This window comes from Bison bison, unplaced genomic scaffold (assembly GCF_000754665.1).
Source record: "Bison bison bison isolate TAMUID 2011002044 unplaced genomic scaffold, Bison_UMD1.0 scf7180017864374, whole genome shotgun sequence".
NCBI classification, from domain to species: domain Eukaryota; kingdom Metazoa; phylum Chordata; class Mammalia; order Artiodactyla; family Bovidae; genus Bison; species Bison bison.
Window position 1 is genome coordinate 240,129 of NW_011494946.1, and position 20,781 is coordinate 260,909.

Consider the following 20,781-nt stretch of genomic DNA (forward strand, 5'->3'; position numbering starts at 1 on the left):
CATTTGCTAAAACTACTTTCAAGACTTCCCTGGTGGCTCAGATGGTAAAGCGTCTTGCTTACAATGCGGGAAACCTGGGTTTGATCCCTGAGTCGGGAAGATCCCCTGGAGAAAGAAATGGCAACCCACTCCAGTACTCTTGCCTGGAAAATCCCATGGACAGAGAAGCGTGGTGGGCTACAGTCCACGGGGTCGCAAAGAGTCAGACACGACTGAGCCACTTCACTTCACTTAACTTCACTTTCAAGTCACTTACAAAAAATGGCTTTTCTTTTCATTTTTCCTGCTCAGTTTGTGATATTTGGCCACCTTCCTTCAAGTCTTTAGAAAATTACATGGTTTGGGGGAAAAAAACATATACTGCCCTTCTGGGAAGCAGTAAGACAAAGCACCCAATTCATATTCAACACCTTTAGTTTCCCTCTGGACCTAAGAGTGTCCAAGGCAACCTTAGCCAACCTTTCCAAACAAGTTGCTTGGTGTAGCTTTCTGTGCAAACAAACATTACGCAATCTTCTGAAATTATAAACCAAGGGCATATTTTCAAGTTCCTCTCCCTACGAAAAGCCCAACCAAATTTTCTTTTTAAGCGAGTTCCTAAACTCTGGACCCCTGGAATTGTTTCTCAGTTTGGCTATGGGGAAGTGAACCTGTGACAAGCACAGCGACCACACCACCTGAAGACACACCGCCAAAGCGCCCTAACACGGGGCAGAGGTCAGCCTCACGCAGCTGTGCGCCCGCACCTGCCCCCGCCAGAAGGGCGAATGTGACACTGGTGCATTTTGTCTGCCCTTGGACGCTTCGCGCGGTGAGTCAACGTCAAAAGCCCCATTTGTGCTTTCTGAGAGGAGACCACAGCTGTTGTAATCGACATGGCGACTGTGACACAGAGGAGAGCTGTTAATGAAGCCAAAAGCACCCTCAGTGCCGGCTGCGGCCCCCAGGCCAAGCACGATTCCTTCCAGAGATCATCCGTCTCGGCTTCTGTATCTGGCACTGCTTCATGGTAACTGAAGAAGGCAACAGTGTCCTTAGGCCCCATTGTCCAAGCCCAGAGAGCCCGAGTCCAGAGCAAGACAGGTGCAGCGCATAACACACTGTGGATTTCAGAGACTCACACAAACCAAAGATGCAAACGGTCTCCATGATTCTTGGACACCGAGTGCCGCTGCAATGACAGCACTTCCGATATACTGAGTAACATAAGGAATCTGTTTTTAGAACACTTTCGCGTATCTTCAACGTAGCTAACAAAACATTTAAACTCACGTATGTGGCCGATGTGCGCACGTGTTAAAGACCACTGGGCAGCGCTGCCTTAGACTCCAGTAATTTATCTCAGTAGCTTCTGAATCCTGCACTTCTTATCTTTCCACCAATTGCCATATTTTTGCCTGACTTTAGGACTCCCCAAGTACCAAATGAATAACACTCTGAAGACACGTTTCTGGTTCCGCTTTCATAAAAGCAACTGAGTCGGTTACAACATCATCTGTATCTTCCTGCCAACGAGGAGTCTGGTCTATTCCAGGAAGATGGCAAACCAACCACACTGTCAGCACGACAGTCTGGTTCCTGGGGAGGGACTTGTGCCAAGGACAGCTGGGACGGCGGATCAGAGTCACACACTCACAGAGCAGACTCACACTCACACAGGTCAGAATCACACACACTCACAGACCAGAATCACACACACTCACAGAGCACACTCACACTCACACAGGTCAAAATCACACACACTCACAGACCAGAATCACACACACTCACAGAGCAGACTCACACTCACACAGATCAGTCTCTCACACTGACACGGATCAGTCTCTCACACTCACACATCAGAATCACACACATAGATCAGACTCTCACACTCACACAGATCCATCTCTCACACACACACAGATCACTCTCACACACTCACAGACCAGACTCACACTCACACAGGTCAGAATCACACACACTCACAGACCAGACTCACACTCACACAGATCCGTCTCTCACACTCACACAGATCAGTCTCTCACACTCACACATCAGAATCACACACATAGATCAGACTCTCACACTCACACAGATCCATCTCTCACACACACACAGATCACTCTCACACACTCACAGACCAGACTCACACTCACACAGGTCAGAATCACACACACTCACAGACCAGACTCACACTCACACAGATCCGTCTCTCACACTCACACAGATCAGTCTCTCACACTCACACATCAGAATCACACACATAGATCAGACTCTCACACTCACACAGATCCATCTCTCACACACATAGATCACTCTCACACTCACAGATCAGACTCTCACACTCACACAGATCCATCTCTCACACACTCACAGATCAGTCTCTCACACTCACACAGATCAGACTGTCACACACAGATCAGAATCACACACACTCACAGATCCATCTCTCACACTCACACAGATCCGTCTCTCACACACACACATCAGAATCACACACACAGATCAGACTCTCACACTCAGATCCACCTCTCACACACACACAGATCAGAATCACACACACTCACAGATCAGACTCACACTTACACAGATCTGTCTCTCACACTCACACAGATCCGTCTCACACACACTCACAGATCAGTCTCTCACACTCACACAAATCAGTCTCTCACACTGACACAAAGCCTCACACACTCACAGATCAATCTCTCACACACATTACAGATTAGTGTCTCAACTCACACAGATCAGTCTCTCACACACTCACAGATCAGAATCACACACACACAGATCCGTCTCTCACTCACACAGATCCATCTCTCACACACAGATCCGTCTCTTACACTCACACAGATCCATCTCTCACTCACACAGATCAGACTCTCACACTCACACATATCCACTTCTCACACTCACACAGATCAGACTCTCACACTCACACATATCCGCCTCTCACAGTCACACAGATCAGACTCTCACACACACACAGATCAGAATCACACACACTCACAGATCAGACTCACACACACACAATCAGAATCACACACACTCACAGATCCATCTCTCACACTCACACAGGTCCGTCTCTCACACTCACACAGATCCGTCTCTCACACTCACACAGATCCGTCTCTCACACTCACACAGATCAGACTCACACACACACAGATCAGACTCTCACACTCACACAGATCCGTCTCTCACACTCACACAGATCCGTCTCACACACACTCACAGATCAGTCTCTCACAATCACACGAATCAGTCTCTCACACTCACACAAATCAGCCTCACACACTCACAGATCAGTCTCACACACATTACAGATCAGTGTCTCACACTCACACAGATCCGTCTCTCACACTCACAAAGATCCATCTCTCACTCACACAGATCCATCTCTCACGCACACACAGATCCGTCTCTCACACACTCACACAAATCAGTCTCTCACACAATCACACAGATCCGTCTCTCACACACTCACACAGATCAGAATCACACACACACTCACACAGTCGCTCACACACTCACACTCCCCAAAAGACCACATTCCAAACCTTGCCTGAGTATTTCTGAAACTCAGTCATATATTTATTCAAATTTTTCGTGAATTCCCCGACAGCATTTCTTTAGTCCTTGACCCCCAACTTCAGGCACAAGGTCATAAGGAATCTTCCTGAGGTCTGAGCCACCTCAGTCCTCTCCCTAACCTACACAGCACCCCACCCCTTCTGGTGGTGCCACGTGCCCAGGCGTGTGTGGACACGTCTGTATATGGAAACCGCCGGTGCCACCGAGAGTGTTCTCAGACACCTCTTCACAAGCCACAAACAAACCCTGACCTGCTCCTGGGGCGTCCTGGTGTCCCTGGCCCCAGCCCCGAGGTCCGGCAAAGCCCAGTGGAGCCTGACTGTGGGTATACAGAAGCAGGTGCCTTCCACACACACACACACACACACACTCGCGATGAGAGGATGCTCCTCAGAGAGTCCAGGGCTCTCTGGACATGAAGACCCTGCCACACTCTGCCGCTTCTGCACCACATCCTGCGTTTCTTCTGAGACCCTGCGTGAGCCTTACCTTGACTTGTTCGTTAGAGGTTACAGCGCAGAAAACAATCTCTGTGAAGCCCTGGGACGGGAACATCCGGAAGCAGATACCGCCAATGACACGGCCATCTTTGATTAAAGCAAGGGTTTTGTGTTTCCTGGAAGAATAAGATTGCACCACTGTTTCACCTCCTGTTTGGGGGGTCCCTCACTAACCAGTCAGGAAAACTGGAAGGGAGGGGGGTTCCTTCTTGATTTTTCCATGGAAACCCCTCTAGTGGATTCTCTAAGTAGAACATTCTCTAAGTGGATGTCTTAGAGCAAGCATGCCTCCTGAGACATCCCCAGAGTGTCCATGAAGACAAGCGCCAGCCACCTGAGGGGGTCTGAGCCCCCAGACGAAGAACGGCGCCTATGGACAGGCGCTGACAGGCGCTGAGACAGGGTCACGTCCGACGCCCGCGAGCCCGGGGGAGCAAAGCCAGGGACGTGGGCACACGCTTCTGAAGAGTTCACTCTCATTCAGAAATACCACAGAAGTTATAAGGAAACGAAAACACAATCCACCTGCACGATTTGCTAAAACCTGCCTTCCAGAATCCCGTCAGGCCTTCTGCCTAAAACGTCACTCTGAACAGTCACGGGCACGGGTCACAGTCCACACAGGCGACTGGGCTCTAAATGTTAAAATGCATTCAATTACGGAAGCTTCCTTTCCTGTCTTTTCCTTTGCTTTAATGCAATGGATGATCAAAGTTAACCTAACACCACAATAATCTTGCCAGGGCTTACAGACTCAGGCAAGAATGGAAACTACTTAAGATGCCAAAATCAGAATATTTGGCTATGAGAAAATTGGGACATCCTCTTAATGTTTATATATTCCTTCATCGATGCAATGAATGAAGCACAGGATGGTCACCGGCAGCTTAAAATATAAAGCCTCGTCACCGGCAGCTTAAAATATAAAGCCTCATTAACAAAAAATTGATCAGCTGCTGGAAAACTAATCTGAACGCCTGTGGCCATGCCTGTGACATCACTCTCTCTGCACAGCTGACGAGCAGCAGCAGGACTTGGTGGGTGACTGTGACTGACTTTTACTACCCGAGTGGTTCCTCTTTCATTTAAAAAGGAGAGTGAAGTCCTTGATGGTCCAGTGAAGACCTAACCTTTCAACACAGAGGGTGGGATCAAACCCCTATTTGATTCCTGACCAGGGAGCTGAGATTACACGTGCCTCAGGGCGAAAAAACAAAAACATAAGACAGAAACAATATTGCAACAAATTCAAAAGAGACTTTAAAAATGGTCCACATCAAAAAAAAAATCTTGAAAGCTGGTTCACGTTGATGTTTGGTAGAAACCGACACAATTCTGTAAAGCAATTATCCTTCAATTAAAAATTAATAATTTAAGTAAAAAAAAAAAAAAAAGAATGCATTTTACAAAATAAATCAGGAAAGTGGAAAGCAGAGCGGGGCACGACTCACGGGTCGAAGACGAGCCGGGTGATGTACTCCTTGGGCATACGTGGCAGCTGGTGCGAGAACACGTTCTGCAGCCCTACCAGCCACATGAGCACCTTCTTGTTGGGCTTCTGGCTCAGGGAGTTGCCCACCACGTGGAACTCGATTACACCCCTCCGCTCCTCAAGCCTAGCCGCCTCGTCCCTGGCCGAGTGCGCCGACAGAAAGTTGGTCTGGGAGCAGGAGAGAGGAGGTTACACAGAGCCCCTCCCTAAGACAGAAGGGACAGTTCACGGCAGTGCCTCTCCTCCGTGTGCTAGGACGATATGTATTTGTGGGTTTCGGGGTCCCAACCAATAACACATAAGCCATGAAAAGACAGCTAGGCAGAGCCTCCCGTGTGTCCACGGAGACTTGGTACAGACCAGGAGTCACCAGGCTTTCTCTGAAGGGCCAAACAGCTCATGTTTGGATCTGCAAGTCAGGAGGCCTCTGCGGCAGCTCCAGACACTGCGGCGGGGTGAACGTGGCCGGGACCACGCAGACACTGCCGTGAGAAGAACCCGCTGGGACCACGCGGACACCAAGGCAGGGAGAACGTGCCGGGACCACGCGGACACCGCGGCGGGGAGAATGCGCCAGGACCACGCGGACATGTGTGGGCAGGGCAGAGCGCCCGAGGACTTGATTTAATGGGGGAGGCAGCCTGTGTCTGTCCTGTGCGCTACAGCCTGCCAGTCCTTGGTTTTGGGAATCCCGTCTGGCTGAGCACCCTTGGGATCCCAGACCCCAAATTCTCCCTGAAGACCCACGACTGGCAGTCACATCTATACTACCAGCACCTCTTTCTCGGAGGAAGAGAGGCTTCTTTGAAAGGAGTCATGTTGACCACTCTCAACCAAGCTGGCAGTACAACCTCCTACCAACACCTGCGCCCCATCCTATCTAACCCACGCAGTCGGGTGCAGGTCAGTGTTCAACAAACAGACCTCCAAGGCAGAAGGGCCAGCTGCTTGCACACGCCCGCTTCACTGGCCTGTGGCTGATGCTGGAGGCCCATGTGCCACTGCGGCCAACACGTTTAAATTCCTGAGAATTTAACAGTTGCCTTGTGTGTACCAGTACAAGGCGACTTCAAGACACTACTAAATCCACCCAACAAATCCTGAAATGTGTGACTATATCTACACTTCACAGATGAAACAAACTGAGCAAAACTATTCTGTGAAGTTACTAAATCCCCGACAGACATGTACACAAAAAGTCCCAAGGACCGGATACCTAAAAGGAAATGGGAAGAACAATTTTACAAGGAGATCATCTCTTAACAGCATTCCAATCCTGTGAATTATCCTCAACTGCACAAAACAAATCTCTAAGGAAACATGACAAATTAAACATGAACACCTTCACCCAGCAGAGCCGTTCTAAAAAAAAATTTTTACACATGTTTTGAAAAATCATCTCATTTCTTCATTTCCTGGAAGCTGTCAGAAACGTCTAAAACTGCTTTGCCCCTGGATACGACATGAGAAGACAGCAGTCCTTTTGCCCAAAGGCTTTACTTGAATCTAATCATGAGTAAACAGACAAAGCAGGACTCTGCAACAATGGTCCTGCCACAAAATGCCAAAAGAGGGCTGGGAAACTGTTCTAGGATAAACTAAACAGATTAAAGAGGTGAAGAGATCAGAATTAAATGCAATGTGTAACCCCAGACTGATCCTCTAACAACAGGAATAGATACTATAAAAACAGAATTAGGATATATGGGGAATCTGGATATGGGCTGTACATGAGGCCAAGAGTAATATAACTCTAAGCAAACTTTTCGACAAAGGGCCAGGTGACAAATATCTTAGGCTTTGTGGACACACTTCAGTAAAACTGCCTATCCACACATCAGATAATAGGGTAATCCAGCTAAACTTTCTGGTAGTGATAACTACACTGTGGGAATGCAAATGAGTAGTCTCAGTCTTCAGAGACACATGCAGAAAACAGTCAGGGGTGCAGTGTTACAACATCTGTATCTAACCCTGAAATGGTTCCACATGGCTTACAGGAGAGGGAGACAGAGGGATAGTGAACGTGCCATGCAAGCCATTTGTGAGTCTAAATAAAGAGCCTCTGGATCTTTATCACGGAATTTTTGCAACATTTATGAGGGTTTAAATTTTTCAAGATAAAAAGTTGAAGCAGGAGGAATGCCTTCAACGGTGGGGATTATGTTTCCCCACGATGCGGCCGTCATCAGCAGAATTAACCTCTCGTCAGCCTGCCTGCCGCTCAACCCTGAGCATCAGACAACACGCAAACGGGGGCACAGCTCCCCCGGCAACTCCACCCCGTCCCCAACAGCACGAGCGGCTGCAGAGCGGACGGGGTCCACCCGCGGGCGGCTCACGCTCCCCCTGCTGACCTCTGGCCCAAGCATCGCGGTGGGGTCTGTGATGGTGGACATGACCTCGTGGATTAACTCCAGTGGGATATCGCCCATCACCCGGGGCTTCTTGGTCTCCTCCAAAACATGAGACTCGTTCATTTTCCTCTTTTCTCCTTGATGATCAAAACAAAAGGGCAAACGATGGGTTATTTCAAACACAAAGCACGTGCCAACTAATCCAACTGATTTTCTAATATCACTGAAAGGTGTGGACATCTGCCCTCCCTGTACCAGGGAGAAGCGGCACAGCAGAAGGCGGGAAAGAGGAGGTAACTCTTTTTGCAGTAACTGCCCACCATTCTTTTTTTTCTATTTTATTTATTGGCTGGGCAGCATGTGGGATTTCCTTGAGCAGGGACTGAATCTCTGCCCCCTGCACTGGGACACAGAGGCTTAACCGCTGGCCCACCAGGGAGCCCCCAAGTACCCACCATTCTGAAGAGCATTTGCTCTCTATGCTAAGGTTTTTAACCTGACGTGAGTTATTAAGGCGCCGCCTCTTCATGTGCACACTGAGAGTGAGTCTGACTGTCACTGGTTGTTAATCTCCATGTTGGAGATTAACTGTCCCTTTGTGGTCAGAAGAATATGGTCCTTATGATAACAAAGGCCAAAACTGCTTGAAACTTGAGTTATGACCTAAAACTTGACCAACTGTTTGTAAATTAAGCATCTTCTTGAGAGAACGTGTACTTCCCGATTTTCAGAGCTCTCTCTGTGTCGATCGTGTCTGTGGGGCTTCTGTCCTTCCTGGGAGTTTTGTTTGTTTGATCTATGAATTAATCAGAGATGTTTCTTCAAGTGTTCAACTTCTGGTTGATTTGATCATTTCTCCTTGTAGTTCTGTTAAGTCTTCCTTTCATACGTGTTTGCGTGGATGTATGTGATACACATCTGTGAATGTATGTTACACATGTGTGTGTCTACATGTACTGGAAACACACTCATGGACTGTTTCACTTTGCTGGTGAATTTAATTTTTGTCATTACAAAATGACCCTCATGATCTCTCATAATCCTTTTTTGCCTTAAAATGATGCCTCACAAAGTGAGCAGGGCCCCTGGCCTTGGAAGTAGGTACATTCATTCCCAGGATGTCACAATATATCACAAGTTGGAACAGGCCAGGCAAAAGCAGGGAGAACTCTATCCCACTCGACTCCTCAGACTACACGGCCGCTTTCTGTCCTACTAACATGATGTTTGGTTTTCTTTTTTTTTCCTTCTGTCATAATTTATTTATTTTACAATTAAATTTTTAAATGCTCAAATCTAATTTATCCCTCGGTTGTGGATTCCAGTAAGCAGGCTCCATACAGCATTTGCTCCATCTTGAGCTAAACAGCAGCAGAGCAATGTCAAGCATCTTATCCATACAAGATGCTTTTCCAAATATGAGGCTACTTACTAAAACAGCTTTTGTTGAGTTTGTGTTTTTATAACTTTTTAGTTGTTATTATTGGAGGTGAGTGAGAATATTTTCCTTCATTTGACCAACTCTTCAAACCCCACAATTCCACAAGAATAATGGTGTGAACTATTTATTTTGGAGCTGAGATTTATACCCAATATGCCCCAAACTTGATAGCCTGCTGAGTGCTACAGTAAGAAAGCACCGTGGGCTATATCCAAGTTCAATGGCAGAGTTTCTAGAATGATCAGTAACGTCCCCCTTGGAAGTGGCCCCAGTGCTGCACGCTTAGTCCTTCACAGAAAACCCTGTTCTCTCCCCATTTCATGACACTTCTCTGTCAAACTTTGCTTGTGCCAAGATGTGTCTGATGTCACGGCTGTGGACACAAATGCAGCCTTCGGAACATTCTGTAACTGTGAAACGCCTCTAGCATTAAGAGAGTTTTTTGCCCACATGGCAGATTACATTCATGGCCAAATTCCTTCCCCTCCTGTCTCCTGCTTCTGCCATATGATTCTGCGGCTCTTCCTACAAAAGGAGTCAAGGCCATCTCCTCACCCCTTGACTCTGAGTCTGACCATGTGATTCGCTTCCGATGACAAACTAAAGCAGGCAGCATGGTGTGCCAGCTACAAGCTTAAGCTGCAGGAAACTGCGTTTCTTCCTGCTCTCTGGTGCTTCTGCCATCATCATAAGGCCGTATTCTGCCCCAAGGAAAGGAAAAGACACCCAGTGGTCCTCAAAGGAGGGTGAGAATTACGCAAGCACAGCCTGTCGGAGACGAGCCGTATCAGCCACCTCCTAGGCAGCACACAGAATGAGTGAGCTGTGACGGTAAAGGATCACAGTTTGAGACTCTGCATTTCGAGTTGGTTTTTACACAGCAATAACCCATGCAGCTCAGAGGGAGTTCCAGCCATTAGATCCCTGACACGCACAGAGCGCAGGCGACCTGAGGCTCCCTTTGGCACTCCTCAGATAACGGAGCTTCTCAGGTGAATCACAGCCCTCGCTGATGCCCTCCGAGCTTACCTGGGTTTGCCTCAAGCCCGGACGCGCCTCGACAGGACGGACTGGCGCTCCCTCCGTTCTGCTGTTCAAGGGAAGCGGAGCTTGAATTGTAGGAAACTGTCCCGGCCACGGGAGGTGGACTGATAACTGCCCCAGGAGAAGGAAGAGAAAGCATTAAACTCGTCTTTCTTCAGTGGTAATGAACCAAGTGCACGTGAGACCACCCACTGCTGCCCAGCACCCGAAAGAAGTCATCTCTAAGACAGAAGCTACGCGGCCAGTGTGAGCTTGATGATACAGACAAGGGTAGTCACAACCCACTGGATAAAATAAAGACATTTGAGTCCAAAGTGATAAAGTAAGAAATGAACAAATAAATAATGGGGAGAAGGTAAAACTCTCCTTACAGGAGAATGGCAAGAAATAAGGAAGCAATGATGGAAGTTGGGGAGAGAGGGGCGGTTAGGGAACAGCCAGCACATAATGACTGATTCAGGGAAGAATCGTCTGTATACACTGAATCTTGTGACTGTAATTTTGATAAAGATAGAATAGCCTCAAAGTATCTCCCGACAAAAGTACCTTTTTTTTTAAAATTACCAAAGCAGAAAAGTTAACACTGCAGTGGAGAAATCTCAAAAACCCCATCCTAACCCAGCAACAAACTTCACGCCAGCGACAACAGGAGAGGCCAACACTACACGCCTCCCGGTGCGACAGAAAACGGCTGTGAACCGCGTGGCTAAAAAGCAGGATGGAAAACAGTAGCCAGATTAAGGAATAATACTGCATCAAGGTTGAAATTCATCACTGTGATAACTGCTGGGGTTAAATACAAAAACACTCTTGCTCTTAGGAGATCCCTACTGAAGTCAGCAAAGGGACATGACCTTTGTAACCATCAGACCGTTCAGAAGACAGACAGGTACATACACACACGTTAGTACATGGAGAGAGACAGAGAGAAGCAGGAGAATTAACAACAGTGAGTCTGGAGCAGCAAATAGTGTCTCCAAACAAAACCATTTTGTCTTGTCTTTAAAAAAAAAGAAAAAGCCAAGGTAGGAAGTAGGACGTTGTTTGCCCAAGCGTGGCTGATGGCAGCACAGCCGTCAGTGACACCGCACACAGACCTCGTCTGATGGCGCAGACAGAGGCCCCAGAGCACGCCATCTCGGTGTCGGGGCGACCACAGGGGACGCCCCCGCAGCCAAGAGTGGTGAAATACGCAAAACGAGCTACAGAGACCCGTGCACACAGCTCCTAACTGAACAGCAACTGGTATGTAAAGAATCGGAATATACTGATCGCCAATGTGTGTTAGCTTCAGGTACAGAGCGAGGTGAACCCGTTACACACTTACATATACCCACTCTTTCTTATGTTCTTTTCTCATACAGGCCATCACAATAAGTGTTAAAAATAAAAATAGCCATATATAGGTGAGACCCCCCTCAGATGCACACACACGAAGGAAGCAGAAGAGACTGAAGCGCCAGGCTGCAGGCCTTCCCTTCCAGCAAACAGGCCTCCTGAATTTCAAAGGACACCAGATCACTTCCACACAAAGAGGAAGCTCTGGTGACTCACAAGACATCCGAGAACCTCACCAAAGTTCAGAGCCATCATTGTGACTGTCATTCTCACAGGCACCTGGATGCGCAGACATGCCAATTAGGGAGAAGATTACCCTTTTCTTCCCCCACAGAGAACACACTGCAATTACAGCAGAACAGAAGTCAGCTGGCTTCCGACGGCGGCAGGGAACACTGAGTGCGATCCGGCTGAACTGGGTGACAGCCGGAACCACTGGGGGTGAACCTGACATCCTGGGGCAGAGACACCGCCATCTCCATGCTATGCAGCGACGGGTGAGACCTGGGGAGCAGGGCAGGCCAGGAGGCATCGTGAGCAACAGGGTCAGGGAAGTCTCACCGGCTCCATCCCTCCAGAAGAGAACTTACTGGGCCTGCCTGGAGTCCTGGGTCCGCACCCGATCGTTCCTCTTTCCTTGCACATGGGTCTGCCTGCGCGTCTGCGAGGCACATGGGGCACGCAGGGCAGTGCAGCGGCAATCAGACGCGATGGGAAACCCAGTCCCATCACTCGGGAGGCCCTGCTTTGGGGACACTGACTGCTCCTCTCTGAGCTCCCATCTCTCATCCATATACAGGGGTTAACCTCACCAACTTCTCCTGGTTCTGGCTAGAGCTTAAAGACCCAAGGCAAACCTCACCAGCCAGCACTCACTGGAAGTGCAAACTATTCTCATGGATAAACTGGATCTGACCACGTAGGTGTCACACTCACGAAAAGGGGATTGGGCAGCGTGGTGAGTGCTGAGGACAGCAGGGCTCGAGCTGACGCCCGTCAGACCCTCCAGGAGCTCAAACATCCGAAGGCCACGCCCTCGGCCAATTATGCCACAGCCTCTTGGCAGGGGCCTCAGAATCAGTAGGTTTTTATTTTTCATTTTTTTTAATATTTATGCATTTGGATTGTGGGGTTTTAGGAGACGGCAATGGCACCCCACTCCAGTACTCTTGCCTGGAAAATCCCATGGACGGAGGAGCCTGGTAGGTTGCAGTCCATGGGGTCCCAAAGAGTCGGACACAACTGAGCAACTTCACTTTCACTTTTCACTTTCATGCATTGGAGAAGGAAATGGCAACCCACTCCAGTGTTCTTGCCTGGAGAATCCCAGGGACGGGGGAGCCTGGTGGGCTGCCTTCTATGGGGTCACACAGAGTTGAAGCGACTTAGCAGCAACAGCAGCTGCAGCCTTCAAGCTCTTCATGGTGGCATGTGCAATTTGGTTCGCTGGCCGAGGAGGGAAGCCAAGCCCCTTGCGGGGAGTGAGGCGCATGAGCCACTGGCCCTCAGGTAAGCCCCAGCATCAGCGGCATTTAGATCCCGTGGGTGGTGCCTCTGAGCAGCCAAGCTGAAGAACCAGGGACAGGATATTATCAAGGTTCCATGAATGTTTGGAAGAAAGGAGACTCAGCCCTTGCTGGAAGGCATGGCGAGAATTAGAAAAGGGTTTGTCGGGGAGACGTCGTCCGAAAGTCAGGTAAGTTACAGACAGACAAGCGAACAGCACGGGGGCAGAGACAGACACGGCGCCCAGGTGCGGGGGGAGCTTGCCAGGAAAAGCCGACACAGGGCTGGAGTCCTGTCCACGAACAGAAAGGCCCCGAAGGGCTGCGGACTGTGAACCAGAGATACGTGAGATTATATTTTATGGCCTAAGGTGAAAAAACACAACACAAAAGGTGTCTTTGACATGGTTTTGGGAACAAGAATCCAAACAAAGAAGGTGTGATCCAAACCAAAATACCTCATTCCTAATTATTCTGCTGGGTAGGATTTCATTATATTCACATCCAAACTCAGGCTCCAGATGAAATGCTGTTTTAATCACCTTCTCTGGTGCAGTATGCTCAGTGAAAGAAGTTGCATTCTGTGTGATCCCGCTCGTGTGGTGCTCTAGAAAAGCACAGCCGCACGAACAAAGGAGGAACCAGAGGGGGCTGCCCCGGCCGGGCTCAGCGCTGAGCTCGAAGCCGCGGGGGGACACAGCGCCGGGGGTTCACCAGAAGCCACAGGACCACACACTAGGGGTGACTTTTGCTGGATATAAAAACAAACCAGGGGAGGTGTGGAGAATGGCAAGAACAAATGGCCTTTGCTGGAGGCAGCACTCACGGGCCCCCGGGACACACTGAACCAGATCTACTGAAAAGTCGACACCAACATTCTGCGTTCTGCCTCTCCCCAAGGCCACACAGAAATGCCTGCTCTAGGACCTCCTGACAACCTTCTCCGAGGCTTCTGAGCATCAAGGCAGGAATTCAGACCCCGTCTCCAGAGTCAGTGTGACTCCAGGCCACATGTCCTCACCAAAGGCCTGCTGAGGCCCTGAGCCCACAGGGCACTGCACGTCCTGAGACTCGGCCCCACCGTTACCCGAGAGCAGCCTGATGCTCAAAACAGACATCCAGACTCACAAGCCAGACTGAGACGTGACTGCAGGGCAGGCTGTGACCAAGACTGTGTCTTTAAACAGTTGCCGTCTGCCTGCAGACCTGAGTGCCGGGTGCTTCGCCCTCCGCACAGCTGTGCAGGGCGGGCTGAGCAAACCTCAGGGCAGAGCAGCAGCTGCAGCGGTCTTAGCTGTCTGCCTCGCACCTGCTCTCCTCGGGAACAGAGATGTCGATGCCAGGTTTGCCAAAGTGTTTACTTTTCTTTGCTGACTCTAGTCTTTAATTTCTTGATGAAAAATGCAAACAAATGCACGGTGAAGGGCAACAAACACTTCCTGGTTGTGTTCTGATTTATGCAAAAACATTTTTTTTTTTTTTTTACCTGTTTGGATTCCAAGCTGGGTGGTTCTGGAAGAAGCTGAGAGAAAATCCTGATCCCAGATGGGAGAGTTTTGACTATAAACTTCTTCTTCTAACATGGACAGAAACCTAGGCATAAGAATAAAGGCAAGAGAGAGATCACAAGTTATACGTTACTAGGGGGCAAGTGCCAGGCACCCATGGTGATCACACCAACACTAGCATCTCATCCTCAGTTCAGAAATATGAAATAGTCGGTCAGTTACGACCCGGGTGATGATTTAATTGGGCAGCCTTGGTATATTCAAACAGAAATGCATTTCTACAAATGTATTCTCTTTGGGCTCCATGTAGGTATTAATAGATACAACTAGACCACACAGAGAATTACATCAGTGGAAATGCACTTCACCAAGTCCCCCGGGAGAATCCTGGACCGAGAGCTCGGCTCTCCTCAGAGCTGTGGTTGTCATTTCCATCACAAAAGCTGCTCGTGTTTACTGAGTCCTTGCCACATGCCTACACTGTTCTGAGAATGTTTTATTGAATCTTCTCATCAACACAATGAGTTACAGATTTTACTTTTATTTATCACACACATGTACACATAGCTCTTACTATAAGATGGACACTGTTGTAAGCAATGAACGTATATTAATTCACTCGCTCTTCCGAATAACCCGATGAGGTAGGATCCATCACTGTGCTCATTTCACCGATAAAAGTACCGTAGTGCACAGGCAGACTCAATAACTGGTTCAAAGGCCCACAGCCCGCGAACCACAGGCCGAGACTGACTACCGTGTTCTATCTCCTGTCACATCATAAAACAAGCAGGCCTCAAGTTTCGGGCCCACGGAGACCACCTGCACAGCCTGGTCGGAGTGCAGCCCCCAAGCCCCACCCAGGCTCACTGAACTGGAGGCCGCGAGAGAGGCCCGGCAACCAGACGCCGAGAAGCACCTTGGACAGCTCTTATGTTCCCCCCAGATGCAAAGACTGTGATGAAAATACCAACACAAATCTATACTTCTGGTATTGGAAAGTCTTCCTGCAAACCTCTCTTCAGGGCACATTCATTCCCATGGAGAAATACAGAATAACGGCTAAGAGCTTAGGGTCTAAAACCCAGCTACCAAGCTCACCACTTACTATTTCTGTGACCTTGGGACAAATTCTTAGCTTTCCTCTTCCTCGGTTCCCCTTTTATAAAATGGAAACATCAACAGTAACTTCTGTACAAGGTGGCGGCAAGGAACACACTGCCATGCTTCAGCTGGTACTGACCGCTGAGAAAGTGCTCCTTCATTCACTTAGCAACACTGAATGCCCACCACACGCCAGGTGCCGGGTCAGGCCCTTGAGGACAGAGTAAACACAACCTTGCCTTGCCTTCAAGAAGTTTATATTGCAACGAAGTAAAAGGTTAGCGATTAAACGTCACTGAAATTTAGAAATGCAAAAACCCTTTAAAAAGTATTTCTTCTAATCCATTTAGCAACAAAATCTGACCTGAACATACGCAAGATTATTTACAGTCTTTATAAATGCATTTTCTTCGGGGGACCTACCCCCACCCCAAAGCTATGACATATATTCTAAGTCCTGTTATCTTTATAAAGGGGTCAAGTTACCTTAAAACTTGAATTGTGAATCCTACCAAGTTTGGATCACTGATTAAGGACTTAGATTAAAATTAACATCATCATCATCACAATTAGGGAAAGTACCACTAATCTCCTCATTAATCAAAGAAGGCAGGGGGAGGCTGGGTTTCGACAGTGAAGACAGGTGGGAAAAGTCCTGAGGGTCTTCTGACTCGCCTCTCACACTCAGAAGATTTAAGAATAAGGGTCGGAGAAGGCAATGGCACCCCACTCCAATACTCCTGCCTGGAAAATCCCATGGACGGAGGAGCCTGGTGGGCTGCCGTCTATGGGGTCACACAGAGTCGGACACGACTGAAGCGACTCAGCAGCAGCAGCAGCACGAACATCGACCTGCACTTCGCCATGGGACACGTGGTTTAAAGAAACAGCAGGAGCCACTTTTTGCCAAGCTCGTCACCATTAACTGACGCTTTGAAACACTTCTGGATGTTTCCCACCTAACACAGAAAGACTGGCAGCAACAGGAGGCAGCATCCTTACTGAGATCACAGCTTGCCCTTGCTGACGAGGGGAGGTTCCGGACGCATCTCTTCCGGCGGCCCAGGAGAGCCTGCTGTCACCTCGCCCAGCCCTCAAGACTTCCCGACTGCCCTTCATCACAGAAGCACATTTCCTTTCCTTTCCCAGGCTCCTTCTTTATGAGCAATTACACAATAAGAACACTTCATGAAGCCCTAAGAGACTTACCAAAGAAAAATGCCATTAATAATTTAGGAAAATAGTCATGCGTGTGTTATACATGTATATAATTACTTCAATACAATAAAAGACAGTCTCATCTAATGTCATGAAGTGTACGTAGGATAAAAGAACACAATACATGGAGAAAAAGACAGAAATGTCTAAAAGCACAGAACACAGACCGCAGTGGTGGGGCTCCGGTGACCCTTTGCCTCTTTGCTCTCTCTGAGTCACATCTCCACCAAGTGCCCACTCATTGCTTTTAGAAGGAAATGCAGACACTAACGTTTCAAACACCTGTGTGACTCGGCCCATGTGGGGCACGGCACACGCGAAAGTCAAGCAGGAGGAACGGCTGGAGCCCCTGCTGATGCAGAGGTTGGGGCCACTCTTCTCCTGCAGGGGTCTGGGTTCAATGCCCGGCTGGGGAACCAGGATCCCGCCTGCCGAGCAGCACAGCCAGAAAAAGAAGGAAGAAAGGGCAGCGCAGGAAGTGCAGGAAAGTAAGGTGCAAGCCCTGAGGATGCGCCTGACAAGCAGGGGCCCCATGGGGTGAGTGACATCTGCAGCCTGATGTTGAGCCAGGCCCTGGCTCCAAATGGCACCTCTGGCTTCAGTACACGAGACTCTGCTGCCACGTCTGCAGGTATAATCCCTAACAGCCGCCACTGTTGTCATATTCCATGGAAAGGGACTGAGGACGAGAAGTGGGTGGTAGCTTTACCCCACCACTAGTAACAGAGAAGCAAACTGCTATCATATTCCATGGAAAGGGACTGAGGAGGAGAAGTGGGTGGTAGCTTTACCCCACCACTAGTAACAGAGAAGCAAAGAAAGTGGCATTGACCTTCCCAGCTGACCGGCGTGAGCACGCCAGAACTACAGGCTGAAGGAACAAAGCACTGAATTGGCAAATATCTGCAAGAAGGAAAATGAGCTTGCTATGGGAAAATCCTCTCCTATGCAAGATAATTAAAATTTCCCTTTAAGCATCATAAAAGGTGTGATGAGGGAGGGGTCCTCTGTCCCTTGGCTCAGAGGCAGGACGACAACTATAATCTGAACACACGAAACATGGCTTATGCAGCAGATGTAACAGAGAAACAAGAAAACTACTTTAATCTCTAAGGAAAGGAGCTTAGACCAGTTAAAAGGCAGCCACGGAAATACAGGAGCATCCCAGAGTTCCTAACCTGTTTAGGGGCAATACTGAGCTGCTGTTTAAGTCCTTCTGGACCTTCCTCCCTGCAGGACACCAAGTGTTCGGGCCCTGCCTCATCCTGGGTGCTGGCTGTCCTCAGGAAACGCTGCAAACCAGGTCACTAGGACCCGTGTTCAGCTAAAGCTCGTGAGAATTATCCTCTACCTAACACTGGAGATTCACGCTAGACTGCAAAAACAAATTGTTCTGTCCGTTTCCATCAGAAAATCATTTTTGTTGTTGTTTTGGACCTAACTTATCTTTAAAAATTAAAATGATCATCTTTCCTGAGACACAAATTAGGTAACCCAGAAATAGCAGCAATCATAAAAATCTAGCTTTTCAGATAAAACAGGCTTCCATCCATCTTTGTTCCAGGAGCAAAACAGCACCTCTCCTAAACTGCTCTCCACCTCACAGCTGTCCGTGACAGAACTCTCTCAGACCTAGAAAGCCTGTTCAAGTGACATCTTCCGCCCCCACCGTCACAGCTCTGATGCGTCGTCACCTGCACCCTCAACTGCCAGCCACTTAGGCTAAAGTCTGCGTTCTTCACACTGAAAACCCATTTCCAAGCTCAACGGTGTACACTGTACCTTCCTACCACCCTGACCTATTTCCTACATTTGGAAAATATTTAAGTGAGTCTTTACACGATGGACGTCTAGCAGGTTCAAGCAGCAAGGGGCCCAAGGGCAGGCCTGTCTGGGCCTGGGAAGCTGAGTACAGAGGCTCGAAGATCCTCCTGCCAGAGACAGGTCTATCCCAGGCTGGCTCCCTCCCTCGGAATCCAGTTTGTTCCAGCTGAGACAGGGATGACTCGGCGGCCTCAGGAAGCGCTGGAGAACTGGGAGCCAGAAACAGCCCCGGGCTCTCCTGCACCCCCTCTTGGAGACCACTTCTGCAGGGCCCCCACTGCCCTGGAGCTGAAAACCCCACACACAGCCCCGGCCTGTGTTCTGAGACTCGGGAGGGATAAGACAGGCCAAGGGAGCAGTCGACCCAAAGTCAACCTCATCTCAGACGGGCTGGAAACGCCACGAGGCTCCCAAGGGAATGCGAGGATGGGGGTCCCACCCCCCCACCTCTCCAGTTCTGTCCCTGAACCTTCGGTGTGCGTCCGTCCATCTCAAGCGTGGCACGGAACAAAGACCCGCAGGAGCACTCCCTTACTTCGGGAAGTGTGTGAGGATCAGAGTCCGCTTCTCCAGCGGCAGTTTGTCCTTCTCCTGCCTCGCCTGCTCCAGCAGCTGCCGCCGCATCACAGTGAAGACGGAGCGCAGCAGCGTCCTCCCGAACACCTGGGCCGTCTCGTACCGCGGCAGGCTGTCGCAGAACTGGGGAACGTTGCAGTAACACAGCCACCTGCACGGGGAGACCACAGCATCAGCACCCGCGAGCCCCGCACGAGGAACACCCAGGACGCTGCTCGATACCGTCGCCCTCGGCGGGAGACCAGGCTGCAGACGCGCCGGGAAGCACCATCAGCGGGTCAGATGCTGGCTCACCCTGCCAGAGCCCTCAGGCCCAGCTCTACGAGAATCACTCCAGTCTGCAGCATCCTTTCAACAGGAGGATGGATTCAAGGGAACAGAGGATGTCCCTTTTGGAGGAGAAGCAGAACTCCTCCACTGAACCCTCTTGAACTTAAGGCTTCTTTAAAATGCCTACGCAGCACTCACACCCCCACAGCTTCGGTGGGAAGATAAAGATCTCCACGACTGCTCAAAACTCAGTCAAAACGCAGGAAGTGATAAGCTTCCACCATCTGTCGGCTAGGTCCATGTTCAGTGACTCAGAGTCAAAACTGCTTCTCGGTGTCGCGTGGGGCTGGAGGGGTGCCGGGCCCCGAGGGAAACCAGGCCTTTCCTGACGCCTGAGCACAGAGTGGGGCACAGGGCTGATGCAAGGCAGATTCAGAACGCCGCGTTAGCTGAGAAGCTGGAAAACGAACATTCATCCGCCACCACCTGCTCCAGGGCCTCCCGGAGACTCAAGGCCTGAAATTCCCGGCAGTGGGGGCAGGGGGGCCCAGCAGGCAGCGGAGACCAGGGAGGGACCGGACTTAAGTGCCCAAGTCCTGCTCCTCGGAGGAGGACCCAGCTCCCCCTCTTCAGGGAGAGAACCCCTCTCCCCAGACGGAACCCTCTGCCCCACCAGGGACCCCTCTCCCCAGATGGAACCCTCTGCCCCACCGGGACTCCTCTTCCCCAGAGACGATCCTCTGCCCCAACGGGGACCCCGTTCCCCAAACGGAACCCTCCGCCCCGCCAGGACCCCTCTCCCCAGATGGAACCCTCCACCCCACCAGGACTCCTTTCCCAGATAGGACCCTCTGCCCCGCAGGGACCCCTCTGCCCCAGAGACGATCCTCTGCCCCAGCGGGGACCCCTTTCCCCGGATGGAACCCTCCGCCACTCCCGGGACCTCTCTCCCCGGATAGAAACCTCTGCCCCGCCGGGGACCCCTCTCCTCAGACGGAACCCTCTGCCCGACCCAGGACCCCTCTCCCCAG

The 20,781-nt window shown here is 49.9% G+C and overlaps 1 protein-coding gene across 1 annotated transcript in view; it reads right to left on the reverse strand.

Moving 5' to 3' along the window:
* KAT2B (K(lysine) acetyltransferase 2B) overlaps positions 1-20,781 on the reverse strand; it is a 75,487-nt gene that overhangs the window by 20,754 nt on the left and 33,952 nt on the right. Inside the window, exons 8-13 of the mRNA XM_010856746.1 lie at positions 19,440-19,631; positions 14,737-14,843; positions 10,393-10,518; positions 7,923-8,059; positions 5,525-5,733; positions 4,063-4,189 (exon numbers count right to left, since the gene is read on the reverse strand). Coding sequence (XP_010855048.1) covers positions 4,063-4,189; positions 5,525-5,733; positions 7,923-8,059; positions 10,393-10,518; positions 14,737-14,843; positions 19,440-19,631 — 898 coding nt within the window. The remainder of the gene's footprint in view (positions 1-4,062; positions 4,190-5,524; positions 5,734-7,922; positions 8,060-10,392; positions 10,519-14,736; positions 14,844-19,439; positions 19,632-20,781) is intronic.